Source organism: Carettochelys insculpta, chromosome 2 (genome assembly GCF_033958435.1).
Source record: "Carettochelys insculpta isolate YL-2023 chromosome 2, ASM3395843v1, whole genome shotgun sequence".
NCBI classification, from domain to species: domain Eukaryota; kingdom Metazoa; phylum Chordata; order Testudines; family Carettochelyidae; genus Carettochelys; species Carettochelys insculpta.
Genome location: NC_134138.1, coordinates 2,697,521 through 2,711,878, shown reverse-complemented (window position 1 = coordinate 2,711,878; position 14,358 = coordinate 2,697,521). Strand labels below are relative to the sequence as shown.

Sequence of the window (14,358 nt, the reverse complement as noted above, 5' to 3'; positions counted from 1 at the left end):
CCCCAGATGAAATCCACAGAGAGCCCTGAGGGACGACACCTTCACACCAAGGAAAATGGCTCCGGTGATTCAAAAATTTGGCCTTCTTCCGTGTGGGGAGCAGATAGAGTCAGGGCTCTGAGGGTCTATTGCCAACACCACCCACAGCTACTGTGGAGCCCTGAGCAATACTTCCTCTCTGTGTGCCTCAGTTTTGCCATCTAAAACATGGACAGGGATGAGCCGAGAGGATTAATTCGTACCAAACTCTAACAGCTACCGAGGGAAGGTGCTGAAGAAGGGCAAAGGTTTACCTAGTACTTGAAATGCAACGCTGCCCTCTTTTGGGCAGAGATCTGTCCATTTCTATTGGTCTTTAAAGGGCAATGCACATCTGGAGAACAAATCTGAAGAACAGGGTAAATCTCATCCAGAGAAGTTCAGTCAGAACCTCCTGAAATTCACCAGCGAGGACTACAGGAATTGGCAATTGTTTCTGAGAAGTCAGGGAGCAACAGCATTAAGTCTCCACAGAGCTTACAAAAGTAAACAAGATGGTGAAAGAAAGGGAACAACAGGCTAGAGAGTCTGATTTCACACAATGCAGATCACCAGAGCCAATAAACAGAGCTGATCTCTCAACAGAGTAAAACACAGGGAAACCAGTGGGCAGCCTGGACACACAAACCAACCAGGTCCAGTTATTGCTTTAAAGTAATTCCAAGGTCAGCAAAGGACAGAAACCGTGGGTTGTGTGTGAGAAGCAAACAAAGGAAAGTTCAGAAACAGAACTGGGAACAACATTAATTCTAAGAACAGCCTGAGTGCTGGAACAAGCTGCCAAGGGCGGATGTAGAATTATCATCGCAGGAGAGATCCAGGCTTTGGGTTATGTCCCCCAGGGGCTGGCTAGCTGAGGCAATTAAGAACTGGATAAGGAATCTTTCATGTCCAGGTTGCTGGTCACAGCCCAGGCTGTTCAGTGGCCTGTATATGAAATGAGTTTGGGGGCTGGGGCGGGAGGTGGTATATCTCAGTCCTGTTCCCAGCGGATAGAACAAACCAGGCACTGCAGTTAGCACTGAGTGTTGCCTGCCCCAGCACAGCAGAGTGGACCTGGGTACATGACATCGTAAGTTAAAAGCTCATTTTAAAGATTTACCTATAGCCACCAGCCCTCAAAGTGCAGCCCACTTTCCCAGCGGTAAGAATTCCCATGCTCCAAATCAGCCACCACACAAGAGTGCCAAAGACAGTGCACATGAGGGTCTCTTTTCAAGTTTCCCGTCATCAGCTCCACGGATGCCAAGGGCACTGGGAACCTGCTACAGGAGCACTGCTGGCTGCCCAGAGCATTTCCAGCACTTCATCTATAGATCTGCTCTGAGCAGAGTTACATGGCGTGGTGTGAAAGGAAGAGCTGGTGCCGGACGCCTACCTATACCTAAAGCTAGCAGTCAGTTCACCTCCACAGGTGTTAGCACTGATGGGAAAAGACATGACGTGCAGACAGAGCTGAAGAGACCAGCCCAGAGCAAGAAGGGCTTCAATCTTTGTTGGCAATTTCCTCACTGTAAGTAAATTTTAATCTTCCTTTTCATAATATAAGACTATCAAACCCTGATTCCTTGGAAACTTCCCCTGCAAACAATGCAGTTCAAACCCTAATCACAGCATTAGGCACTCAGGCCAATGTCTTCAAATGCGGGTGCTTTAAGGAGGGTCCTGAAATGAAAATGGCTCAGTCTTCGGAGTGCCGGGGATCCGGACTGGGAGGCGTTCAGCACCACAGAAAGTTAAGCCACTTCTTGCTAGTGTTGTATGCACCAGCGACTGTGACCTAGCAGGGAGTGCACTGGACTTCGGCTCTGGAAAACCTGGGTTTGTCATCCTGCTCCAACAATGGCCTGCCACTTGGGCAAGCCAACACCCTTCTCTGTGCCTCAGTGTCCCCATCTGCAAATTGGGGTTACTAATAACAACAATATAAGCACATTGAGCTCTAGTCATGAAAAGCGCATGGTAAGAGTTACCTATCATTAGTATCATAGAACAATAGAGCAGTAAGGGACCTAAAAAAGCCATCGAGTCCAGCCCTCTGCTCTTAGTAGTATTAAGGTGCTTAAATATGTATCCAGATGCCTAAATTTTGGCCCCTACCATTGAAAATAGGAACCACTGACATTCTGGTGCCAAGCAGCCTAGAAATACCACAAGGCACGTTGCAAGTAATCTGGTAACTAAATCTTGACCCAGTAGGGTTTCCCTTTAACACCAGCCATACCCCCAGTCCACGACGTGTGACTCGTAGTCCCAGTACTCGCGGGGTCTCTGAGTGTTCACATCCGCATAGACCCTCGCTCGACTTGGCACTGGGCCCGACATGCTTCCACAGACAGAGGATCAGCACCTCAGTCACCCTAAAAATATAAATACAAACCAGTTGGAATGAGAATCAAATTCACCAGCAAAGGGAGGATAAGCATGCAGCTTCCAGAGCACATGTGAAAGGAACAGGGTCTGTGGAGAAAGGACATGGGGAGAGCACACGCAAGGCTAACAGAGGCTTGTATTTCCAGGAGGGAGGCTACACACATTCCTAGCTGCCAGTGGCACCGTGCCCAGTTTCACTCCAGCACAGGCTCTGTCACCTCAGAAACATCACCTGGTCTGGCCAGCAGCACTGCAGCGTGTGTGCAGGAGAAAAAAAAAGCCGCCCACAATCCCGTTGCTGCCCCGATTCAGAGCTCAACTGTGCAAAACTGACAGCCCTTTCAGGCTGTGGCAGCATGCACGCTCCCACCTCCCTGTGCCCAACACACACCCTATTGCTATCCACCCAGGGGGCCAATTAATCTAGAAGCACAGATCTCCCTCCCTTGGTCTCCAGTTTCAAGAGCTCCACAGCAATTAGGAACAAGCGCCACCAAACCCACGCTGAACCAGTTAGCTGCAGTCTGGAAGCTGCATCCCTAAAGGAGAAAGCCAGAAAATGGCAAAGCCTAGAAAAAGCTGTTACTACCAAGCCAGGACACATACCACAAGCAGAGGCAAAACACAGATCTGTCTTGAGACTGGAGGGTTTACAAACCGCCCAACCTGGGACGCTACTGGCAAAGGACACAGCTTCTCAGCCTAAACTACAGCAGGTTTTGCCAGCCATCAGGACAGCCTGCAGAGACAAACCCCACATAATGCACTACGATGGCTCCAGCAAGCTAAACGACGTGCTAGCTGAGCAATTCTCCTCTCTCTCACTCAGCTTAGCCTCACTGATCCTCCACCACTGAGCCTGTCTTCCTGCCCAGCACCACATGCTCACTGGTCCCTTCTCCAGGCAAGAAGAAAGGCAAGCGGGGCCCCAGGGCAGGTCACCAAGCCCTTTCCTCAGGGCCAGGAAGAGCAGTTCCTTGACCCTCCCCAGGCCTGCTGAGCCAGGTCACATCTGGTTTACATGCAGCCTCCATGCAGTGCACGTCCATGCTGGCAATCCAGCACAACCAGGAATAACTAAGGGGTCCGTTAGCACCAGACCCAGGCAGAGAGGTTTACAGTAAAACAGTAACATCATGCCCTGGAAAGGGGCAGAATCACCACTCTAGGCAAGGAGTAAGGACAAGTTCCAGAACACCCAAACAGACTCAAAGTCACCAGAATCACACAGAATGGAATACTGTCATGGGGCGGATACACCCCAGCATCCTTCAGGGACAGGGAAGAGGTGTGCCACAGCCCCATGGGCAAGTGTGAAGGGGTGCCTCACGGGCTTTAGTCCATAATATCACCCTGGATAGCAGGGCGGTGCAGCCTATTGGCCAAAGTCACTACTACAGCCCTTGATGTCTAGGCAGTGTGGCCCAATAGTCAGAGTCAATACTACAGTCCTTGCTGTCAGGGCAGTGTTGCCCAACGGCCAGAGTCAATAATATGGCTTTGGCTCTCGGGACAGCAAGGCCTAGTGGCCAGAGTCAGTAGTACTGGCAAGCTGGGCAACCAGGTGGTGGCCACTGGGTCCTGATCCAGGGCACCACAGGTAGCAGGTCTACTCCCCACCAATTCAGTGGTGGTCCCACCAAAATGTATTGTGCCTCGGTCTGGTTCTGTCCGTGTTTCCCCGTAAAGCTCCCGGGGTCACTTCCTACCCGAGCCTCTGGAGTGCTCAGTCTGCGCGACACTCCAGCCTCTCCTCCGTCTGCAACGCCTCACATCTACGCGTTGGGATCTGTCTCCAGCCAGCTGGCCTCCGCATCTTGGAGTGCAGGCGGTCCTCTCCTCCTCCAGGGGTCAGCCCAGCCTGAGCAGCTCTGCTTTTATATCCTGGGTCCGGCTGGCGCACGCCCACCAAAGCTGGGGAACGTGGCCTCCTCAGCTGAGAAAGAAGGGTTAACCCTGCTGTGTCAGAGTGGGACTGACGAACCCCGTGCAGGTACCCCAGCTCTGCTACCCTAGGCTCAAACCCCCTACTGAAATTGCACACAATGGAAACGTCTGCTAACAGGGATAAAGGGACCATGGGAACCACAGCTCTCAGCATGCAATGTTCTCTTCCAACGCTGCATGACAAGCAGGGCCCCACCAAATTCATGGCCCTTTTTGTTTATTTTCATGGCCTTTACGTTTTAAAAATCATAAATGTCATGATTTTAACTCTGTAAATCTGAATTGGAGGGACCCTGACCCCAAAAGGGGGCTTTTTATGGGGGGGTGGGTCAATTGTAGAGGGGGTGTGCCCTTACTTCTGCATGGCTGTTGGCTGCGGAAGTGCCTTCAGAGCTAAGCAGCTGCAGAGTGGCGGCTGCTGGCCAGGGGCCCAGCTCTGAATGCAGAGCCACTGCCAGCAACAGCACAGAAATTAGGATGACATAGTGTGGTTTTGCCACGCTTACTTCGGCCAGCAGAGCTGGGCCCTTAGCCAGCAGCTATCACTCTCCAGCCACCTAGCCCAGAAGGCAGAAATGCAGAAGTAAACTGCAGCGTGGTATGGCATTGCCACCCTTACCTCCACACTGCTACTGGCAGGACGCTGCCTTCAAAACTGGGCTCTTGGCCAAGCGCCGCCGTTCTCTGGCAGCCCAGCTCTGCCAGCAGCAGCGCAGAATGGTGGCAACACCACAACCCCTCCAAAAAAAGCCTTGTGATTCTCCTGCAACTCTTTTTTGGGTCAGGACCCCAAATCTGAGGAATGCTGGTGTCCCTGGTGGAGTCTGTATCGTACAGGGTGAAGCACACAGCAAACCAAATGTCACAGTCCATGACGCATTTCTCATGGCCGTTAATTTGGCCAAACCCTAGTGGCTACACCTGTACACACTCATCCTTCCAACCTCCTATACGGAAGATGGAAACAAAAACAAGTAATGCCATAAGCCATATTAGGCCACTTGTGGTCCAGGGAGCCATTCCTGATGGCAGCTTGCACATACACACCTGGAGAAGGGCTCAAAGAGACAGCTGAGTGAGTGCTTAGCACCACAGAACACTCCCAGGCTACAGAAACCATACCCACTAGCTGAAGAGCAAGGCAGGATGGCCTGCTCCACCTGCAAATGGACACGCATCTGTTAGCCTCTGACATTCACATTTTCTTATGCTGAACCCAACAACTGTCTTGCTAGGCTTCCTACAACTGCCATGTATCAGAGGGGGGAGCCGTATTAGTCTGTATCCACAAAAACAACAAGAAGTCCTCTGGCACCTTATAGACTGACGAACTTATTAGAACATAAGCTTTTGTGGGCAAAGTGGGTCTTATGCTTATGCTCCAATAAATCTGCTAGTCCATAAGGTGCCACAGGACTTCTCATCAGTATAACTGCCATGATCTCCCCAGCCGATGGGAAACTAGCAAAAATTTCACAGCCACCAGAGATTATGTATTAGAAAAAGACATTCTTTAACGCATACAGAGTCCTGGGCACTGTTCCTCTAGGAAATCCAACCATCCAGTCAACTGTAGGAAACTGCATGGCCAATATCAAAGGCAACTGCCCGGCCACAGTGACAAAATGCCCAAACACGCAAACACACTGCATTTAGATAATACTTTTCCATTTGCGGTATCCTGGGCAAACACTAAGTAAACCTCACAAGTCTCACGTGAGGTAGGCAACGTCATGGTTTGGAAACCAGGCACACAAAGGTAAAGCAGCTTGCCACAGAGTTCAACAGGAACAGAGCTGAGACTACTAGATTCAGAGTTTCTGGCTCACCAGGATATGCTCAGATCCCTGGATCTTACTGCCTCTCGTTCGGCAAAGAGCTAATTAAAGACATTCAAAGACTCAAAACAAGAGTTGGCAAAATCTCATTAGTTCCCACGTGCAACTAGCCAGGAAAGAGGGGTGTTGGGGGGCTGTGGTTGTGGTTTGTTTTTTTTGGGTGGGGAGGGTAATGAGACACCAAAATGCTAAGCTCTGCGAAGAGTCAGACGGGAAATACTGAGGTCATCGTGCCATTCAGGAGGTCAGCAAGAATGACTCCACTGGGACATTGTGTTCAGTTCTGTCCGTCAGAAAGGTCATTACAGAATCAGTAGGAGGCCTGAATGGACAGGAAAGAGAGGAAATGGCAGAGGTGTATAAAATCTGTTTCTATAGTAACAATCTCAAGGAATGGAGAAGTTGAAAACCACTGGCTGCAGAGAACAACTAGAGTTACATCAGACAGGGAGGAAAAGGATGGGAAGGACATAAATCTTCCTTCCAGGAATACACCAACCACTCACTCTCTGGGGTTAGGATACAACTACCCGCAGGGGCAGGTTATCCCATAACTGTCCACGTTCCTCTGAAGCATCTGGTCCTGGTCCCGTGGAGAGCCAGGGCACCCTGTTCTGACCCAATAAAACCGGGGTTGGCAACCTGTAGCTCTTTAAAGAGCTACTTGCAGCTCTGAGCGCTGCTGCCACTGACTCCTCTTGTGGTTCCGGAGGCAGCAGCCGCTTAAACAGAATTCATTTATTTAAAAATAAATTCTGCTTAAGTGGCAGCAGCTCCGGAGCAGCTGAGCAGTCAGGGGCGGCGGGGCAAGGAGCCCAGAAGTGAGAGCCGGCCAGGCGGGGGCCGCACCACATGGGCTGAAGTTAGCCAGCAGGAGAGCTGGGGAGAGGGGCAGCCAAGCCCCCCGCTGGAGCCACACAGCCCACCGAGACAGAGGAGGAGGCGGCAGTGGTGGTGGGGGGAGACCACAGCAGAACTATGCTCTGAGGTTAGTTAATCCTGGGGTTGGGGCTCGGAGGGGTTAAGCCTGGGGTGGAGGGGTTTGTGGGATGGGGGGTAAAGCCTGAGGGTTGGGGGCAGATTTGGGGGCTGGGGTGGGTAAAGCCTGGAGATGGGGGTAACTTAACTTTCTAACTGGTACAAATACTTGCGTGAGTGCCTGCACTGTTATTAAAATAGGGCGATAAAAAGCAATTTGACATTCGTTATTAAGGACTGCCTTCTAGTCACATGCATGGTGGCTCCTGAAGGATTGATTTTGTAACTGAATTTGAAAAAATGGCTCTTCTCACGATTTAGGTTGCAGACTCCTGGGGCTGTTGTCCACAGGCAGCACCCAAGGCTTTTTGAACATGTTGCAAGGATGCCACAAGATGTTCCAGACAATGCTGTTCTCCAGATGGCTTGTAACAGCCAGAATAAAATTCTGCCGAGGAGTGGAAGTGACCCAGAGGCAGAACCCCTGTTACGTGGGTTCATTCAGTCTGTTTTGATGTTGAACTCTCAGGCCATCAAGCCTTCATGGTTGTACAGGAACGGACCAAACAGCAAATGATCGCTATGGCCTCCTCTCTGGCTAAGCACTGAAGAAGCAAGCTGGGGCCTGACCAAGTTTCCCAGGTACAGCAGTTCACACACACAGAGACTAGAACACAAGTCCAAGGTGACAGTAAGCCTGACCGCAGGGCTCAGCCCAGAGTGGGACAGGAAGAAGCAGCACAGAAACAGCAGCAGCAGTTTGGTCACTCTGCACTCACACTTCAGGTGCGGGCAGAAGCGCAAGGTGAAGCTGTAAAGCATCTCCTTCTTGGTGGCCCACCTCACCCATTGAAAGACTCAGCAATGTTAGGGAGGAGGAAGACGGGAGCAACTCAAGAACAACACATGAGCAAATCTACAAGGGGACTGCAGGTAAGGAGATACACAGGCACAGCTTGTGGAGCATCCCTGGACTGGCAACACTTTTCCATACATATTCCAACCTGTAGCTGTACCACCCTCCAACCCAGCTCAGAGAGCTCACAACCTCGGACTTACTTTCCCTTTGAAAGAAGCATAACAGCACAACATGGCCCAGGTCATTAACATCAGCTTCACAATCTCCAGGAACAGAAAATTATTACCTTGAACCTTGGTTAATCTATAGCCCAAATGCTGCCTTGAGTTGTCCTGGGTAAGGATATCCTTGGACGATAAAGATATAAAAGGAGCGATCAAGGAAGACAGCGCCATTGCGGAGCGATTAAATGATTTCTTTGCTTCAGTCTTCACGGCTGAGGATGTTACAGAGGTTCCTAAATCTGAGCCAGCCTTTTTAGGTGACAAATCTGAGGAACTCACTCAGATTGAAGTGACATTAGAGGAGGTTTTGGAGTTAATTGATAAGCTGAATAGTAACAAGTCTCCAGGACCAGACGGCATTCACCCAAGAGTTCTGAAAGAACTCAAATGTGAAATTGCGGAGTTATTAACAGTGGTTTGTAACCTATCCTTTAAATCCACTTTGGTACCAAATGACTGGAAGACGGCCAATATAACGCCAATATTTAAAAAAGGCTCTAGAGGAGACCCTGGCAATTATAGACCGATAAGTTTAACATCAGTACCAGGCAAATTAGCAGAAACACTAGTAAAGAATAAAATTGCAAGGCACGTAGAAGAGCACGAATTGTTGGGCAAAAGTCAGCATGGTTTCTGCAGAGGGAAGTCGTGTCTGTCTAATCTATTAGAATTCTTTGAAGGGGTTAATAAACATGCGGACAAGGGGCACCCAGTGGACATAATATACCTAGATTTCCAGAAAGCCTTTGACACGGTCCCACACCAAAGGCTTTTATGCAAATTAGGCGGTCATGGGATAGGAGGAAAGATCCTTTCATGGATCGGGAATTGGTTAAAAGACAGAAAACAAAGGGTGGGAATAAATGGTAAATTTTCACAATGGCGGAGGGTAACTAGTGGTGTTCCCCAGGGGTCAGTCCTGGGACCGATCCTGTTCAATTTGTTCATCAATGATCTAGAAAATGAGGTAAGCAGTGAGGTGGCAAAGTTTGCAGATGACACCAAGTTGTCCAGGACAGTCAAAACCAAAAGGGATTGTGAAGAACTACAAAAAGATCTCAGCAAACTGAGTGATTGGGCAGCAAAATGGCAAATGAAATTTAATGTGGGTAAGTGTAAGGTAACGCACGTTGGAAAAAATAACCCAAATTACACGTACAACATGATGGGGTCAAATTTAGCTACGACAGATCAGGAAAGGGATCTTGGAGTTATAGTGGATAGTTCTCTGAAGACATCCACGCAGTGTGCAGCGGCAGTTAGTAAGGCAAATAGGATGTTAGGAATTATTAAAAAAGGGATCGATAATAAGACAAAAGATATCATACTTCCCCTATATAAAACTATGGTACGCCCACATCTTGAGTGCTGCGTGCAGATGTGGTCTCCTCACCTCAAAAAAGATATATTGGCATTAGAAAAGGTTCAGAAAAGGGCGACTAAGATGATTAGGGGCTTGGAACGGGTCCCATATGGAGAGAGGCTAGAGAGACTGGGACTTTTCAGTTTGGAAAAGAGGCGATTGAGGGGCGATATGATAGAGGTATATAAAATCATGAATGGTGTGGAGAAAGTGAATATAGAAAAATTATTTACCTTTTCCCATAATACAAGAACTAGGGGACACCAAATGAAATTGATGGGTAGTAGGTTCAAAACTAATAAAAGGAAATTTTTCTTCACACAGCGCACAGTCAACCTGTGGAACTCCTTGCCCGAGGAGGCTGTGAAGGCCAGGACTCTATTAGGGTTTAAAAAAGAGCTTGATAAATTTTTGCAGGTTAGGTCCATAAATGGCTATTAGCCAGGGATAAAGTATGGTGCCCTAGCCTTCAGAACAAGGGCAGGAGATGGATGGCAGGAGATAAATCACTTGATCATTGTCTTCTGTTCTCCTTCTCTGGGGCACCTGGCATTGGCCACCGTCGGCAGATGGGATGCTGGGCTGGATGGACCTTTGGTCTGACCCAGTATGGCCATTCTTATGTTCTTATGTTCTTAAGGAGCATGCTGCTTTACAGACTGGTGCAGAGCCAGCTGGGCCAGGCAGAGCTCATTGCTGTAATCCATCAAGAGAAAAGGAAAAGTGATTCAAAGGGATTCCACGTTGCAGCTATCAGTGGTTTCCGTTCATCAGCACAGAGAGAAGCGATGGGCTGAGAGGCCTCTAAGAGACGGGAGCTTACAGCATTGCCCTGTCCCTGAAAACAAACCAACCAACCAGCCAGCCGACATTTCTATACTGCAGCTCCTTCAGAAATCCAAAGGGCTTGGCAAACTTACACATGGGGCTCAGATGCCACACTGAAACACAGCTCTCTGGTGGGACACCGCAGTGGTTTAGCAGCACATAACAATATTGCACAGCAGTTTATGGGAGATATTGAAGGAGAACTCCATAGCCAGTTGAAATCAGAAGGGAAATTTTTGGGAGACAAAACTAACTTACACTGGATTTTGCAGACAACAGAGGTGAATGAACCAGTTTTTGAGGAAAGTATCACAGAATTGTTAATATCCACCTACAGTAGGGGCGGCGGATAGCTCAGTGGTTCAGGCACCAGCCTGCTAAACCCACGGTTGTGAGCTCAGCCGTTGAGGGGCCATTTAGTGATCTGGGGCAAATAGACATTTAAAAAAAAAAAAAAAAAAGGGATGGTGCCTGGTCCTGCCAAGAGGGCAGGGGACTAGGCTCAATGACCTCCCAAGGTCACATCCATCTCTATGAGATGTGTATCACCCTTTAAAAACAACAAGCAGTCCTGGGGCACCTGATAGACTAACAGATATTCTGGAACATGAACTTTTCTGGGCAAAGAACTCCAAAATATGTTAGTCTGTAAGGTGCCCCAGGACTTCTTGTTGGTTTTGAAGATACACACATACTCGGCTGCCCCTCTGATACTTATCTCCGTTTAGTTTACATCTTATCCACAGGATGGCGTTTCCAGCAGCCCCTTAGATCTTCACTAAGTGTTGAGGGGGTCAATCCAGATTTGGAACAGAGCAGTGATACTCAGACCTCCATGGGTCAGGGGCCAAATTAGCAATCAACATTACCCAGAAGAGAAACAGCAGTGTGAATTCTTTATTTCCTATAGTACTATCTATTTAAACAATATATATATATTATTCTCACAGCAAAACTACTGATCAAGTACGACTATTTTATCAACTACAGCTGACTGACAGTAAAAGTATTCTGATTGGTTAATAACTTAAATCAATCAATAATTAAACCCTAGCGTGTTCTAATATCATGTGGTGCAAAGAGCCACAGGAGACACATAAAAGATCCACTTGCAGCTCTCAATGCTAAGTCTGAGTAACACTAGAATACAGCATCCTCTGATGAATCACAGCCCCTCTCCCTGCAGCACCATGATAGGATACGGACGTTGTTCCTGACTAAAGGAAGGAGAGAACCCTCTCCATCACCAACAACATTTCCTGGCATCACCCAGATCAGGGCTGGGAAAACTTTTTGGCCTGAGAACCACATCAGGTAGGGAAACTGTATGGAGGGTTGCATAGGAAAGGCTGGGGGAGGCTGTGCCTCTCCAAACAGCCATAGATGACCAGGCCCCTGCCCCATCCAACCCCTCTGCTCCTCCCCCGACCACCCCAAGGACCTCCTGCTGACTAACCATCACTCCTGCTCTCCTCCCCGACCACCTCCCTGGGGACCCCTGCCACCTATCCAACCCTCCCACTATTCCCCTGACCACTCCCTGTCTCCTGTCTAACTTCCCCCATTTCCCATCCCTTAAACACTCCCTGGGACTCCCCCATCCAACCCTCCCCTACTTCCTGGGACTCAAACACCTTTTTCAATCTCACCTCACCCCCCAGCCCCTTACCACCTCCCCAAGACCTCCTGCCCACAACCAGCAGACCATTATTCAAACCCCTTATGCTCCCTGCCCCCACCCGTCCCTCCTAGAACACCCTACCCCCTATCCAGGCCCACTGCTCCTCACCCCCATCCAATCCCCCATGCTCCCTGTCCCCTGCCTGCATGGACCTCTTGTCCCTTATTCAAGGCCACTCCCCTACACACACACACACTCTCCCTACCCTCTGACTGTGCTGTCCAGAGAACTGGAAAAGGAAGTGACTGGTGATGTTACAGCTAGAAAGCTTTAGATGTCCAAAGTCACACACCCATAAAGCGCCTTGCACACTTACGGGAGAAATAAGAGAAATCATCCAGCAAGAGATCCATCTAATACAACACAAACAACAATAAATTAGAATCATAGGACTGGACGAGACCTTGATCCTCAGAACAAACGTTCACAGAACTGATACTCTAGGGCTTCACTCATATTAGGGTTCATTTTTTTTTCTGTCCATAGAATCAGAGAAGGATGGAGAGAGACTGTTCTTAGTGGTGACAGAGGACAGAACGAGAAGCAATGGTTTCCATTTGCAGGGAGGGAGACCTAAATTAGATACTAGAGAAAACCTTTTCTCTAGGAGGGTGGTGAAGCGCTGGACTTGATTACCTAGGAAGGTACTAGAACCTCCATCCCTAGAGGTTTTTAAGTCCAGGCTTGACAAAGCCCTGGATGGGATGATCTAGTTGGGGCCTGGACTCGATGGCCTCCTGAGGCCCCTTCCAGCCCTGGGAGTCTATGATCTCCTGGGGTCTCCGCCTACTCTCTGATTCTAGGCTGGGAGCTACAGCCTCCACGGGTTGCTATTTGGGATCTCACTTAGCACATGAAGGGTACTTTTGGATCCCAATTAAAATCATGGCTACCAAACAGGCTTGCTGGGAATACTCTCTCACCTCTCCGTTCTCAATGACTCCTTTCCCCCCAGCGCATTTCACATCACCCCCTCCTCACACTAGCCCAAGGGGTACAGGAGAGGGCAAGAGTCATTCACACAACCCTACCCCTGAGGATGGGAAGTGGGGGTGAAGGTGGGGCTCCCCTCACATAGGCCTGCCCCACAGCACCAGTGGGGTGCAAAGGGCAGGGAAACTTTTTCTACACTAACCCAGCCCCCCTCCCACAGCACTAGGGGAAGGTGTCCCCATACACAGACTCCTGAGCGATGGCATTGGGGTGACAGGGGAACCTAACCCCCCCGACTCCTCCTACCACAATGGGGGGGTAGAATGTGTGGAACCTCCTCCCAGGCTCCTCTCTCTCCCCAGACCACCGAGAGAACACAGTGGAGGGTATTTCCCCTCTAAGCCACCTTGGGCCCTGCCCCCCCCACGGTCCCTCCCTCCCTCCCTCCAAGGCACACAAGGGGAGCAACCCCCGTCTATGCTGCCCCTCCCCCACAGCAGCAGAGACAGATCTGGGGTGAAACGTCCTCCCCCCGACAGCACAGGCACTTCGCCCCTCCCCCAACACCACCAGGGGCAGATCCAGAACCACCCCTCCCCCGCGGCACCAGGGCAGACCCGGGACAACCGCCCCTCCCCCACAGCCCCGCCACCCCGCCCCTCCCCCGCGGCACCAGGGCAGACCCGGGACAACCGCCCCTCCCCCACAGCCCCGGTTCCACGCCCCTCCCCCACAACACGGAACAGACCCGGTACCCGCCCCTCCCCCACGGCACCGGGGCGGACCCGGGACAACCGCCCCCCCCCCCGGCGGTTCGCCGGCGCGCGCGGGGGCCGCACGGTTCCTCACCTGGAGGGGCGGGGCGGGGCGGGGCGGGTCTCGGGGGGCGGGAGGGGGGGGGGCGCCTCTCCCCGGCCCGCTGGGGGTGACAATATGGCGGCCGGCGCGCCCGGGCCGCGGCGCCGCTGGAGCTGAGGGGAGCGGCCGAGCCGCCAGAGGGCGCCAGGGCCCCGCCCGCGGCCACTTCCGCATCCCGCCGGCCTGCACCATAGAGCGCGGCGGGGAGCGGCGCCGGCTGGGGGCCGCCTGGTACGTCATGGAACCATAGAGCCTTGTCTCTGCCTTGGCCCCGGGCGTGGGGAGCGGCGGGAGCGACCCCCCCAGGCTCATAGCCCGATGCAGGGGAACCTAGCGGTGCGAGGGGGCTCAGTGCCCTCCCACACTGGGATCCTGCTGGTCCTGGGATCCTGCTGGTCCCCCAACTTAACCCCTGCCCCTATTGTTCCCTGATGCAC

The 14,358-nt window shown here is 51.0% G+C and overlaps 1 protein-coding gene across 1 annotated transcript in view; it reads right to left on the bottom strand.

Annotated features, from left to right (window-relative positions):
* The window catches only part of LOC142009013 (casein kinase II subunit alpha-like), a 33,530-nt gene extending 19,527 nt beyond the window's left edge, over positions 1–14,003 (bottom strand). Inside the window, exons 1-3 of the mRNA XM_074986448.1 lie at positions 13,913–14,003; positions 4,122–4,348; positions 2,264–2,399 (exon numbers count right to left, since the gene is read on the bottom strand). Coding sequence (XP_074842549.1) covers positions 2,264–2,364 — 101 coding nt within the window. The 5' untranslated portion in view covers positions 2,365–2,399; positions 4,122–4,348; positions 13,913–14,003. The remainder of the gene's footprint in view (positions 1–2,263; positions 2,400–4,121; positions 4,349–13,912) is intronic.
* Positions 14,004–14,358: the final 355 nt, after the last annotated feature.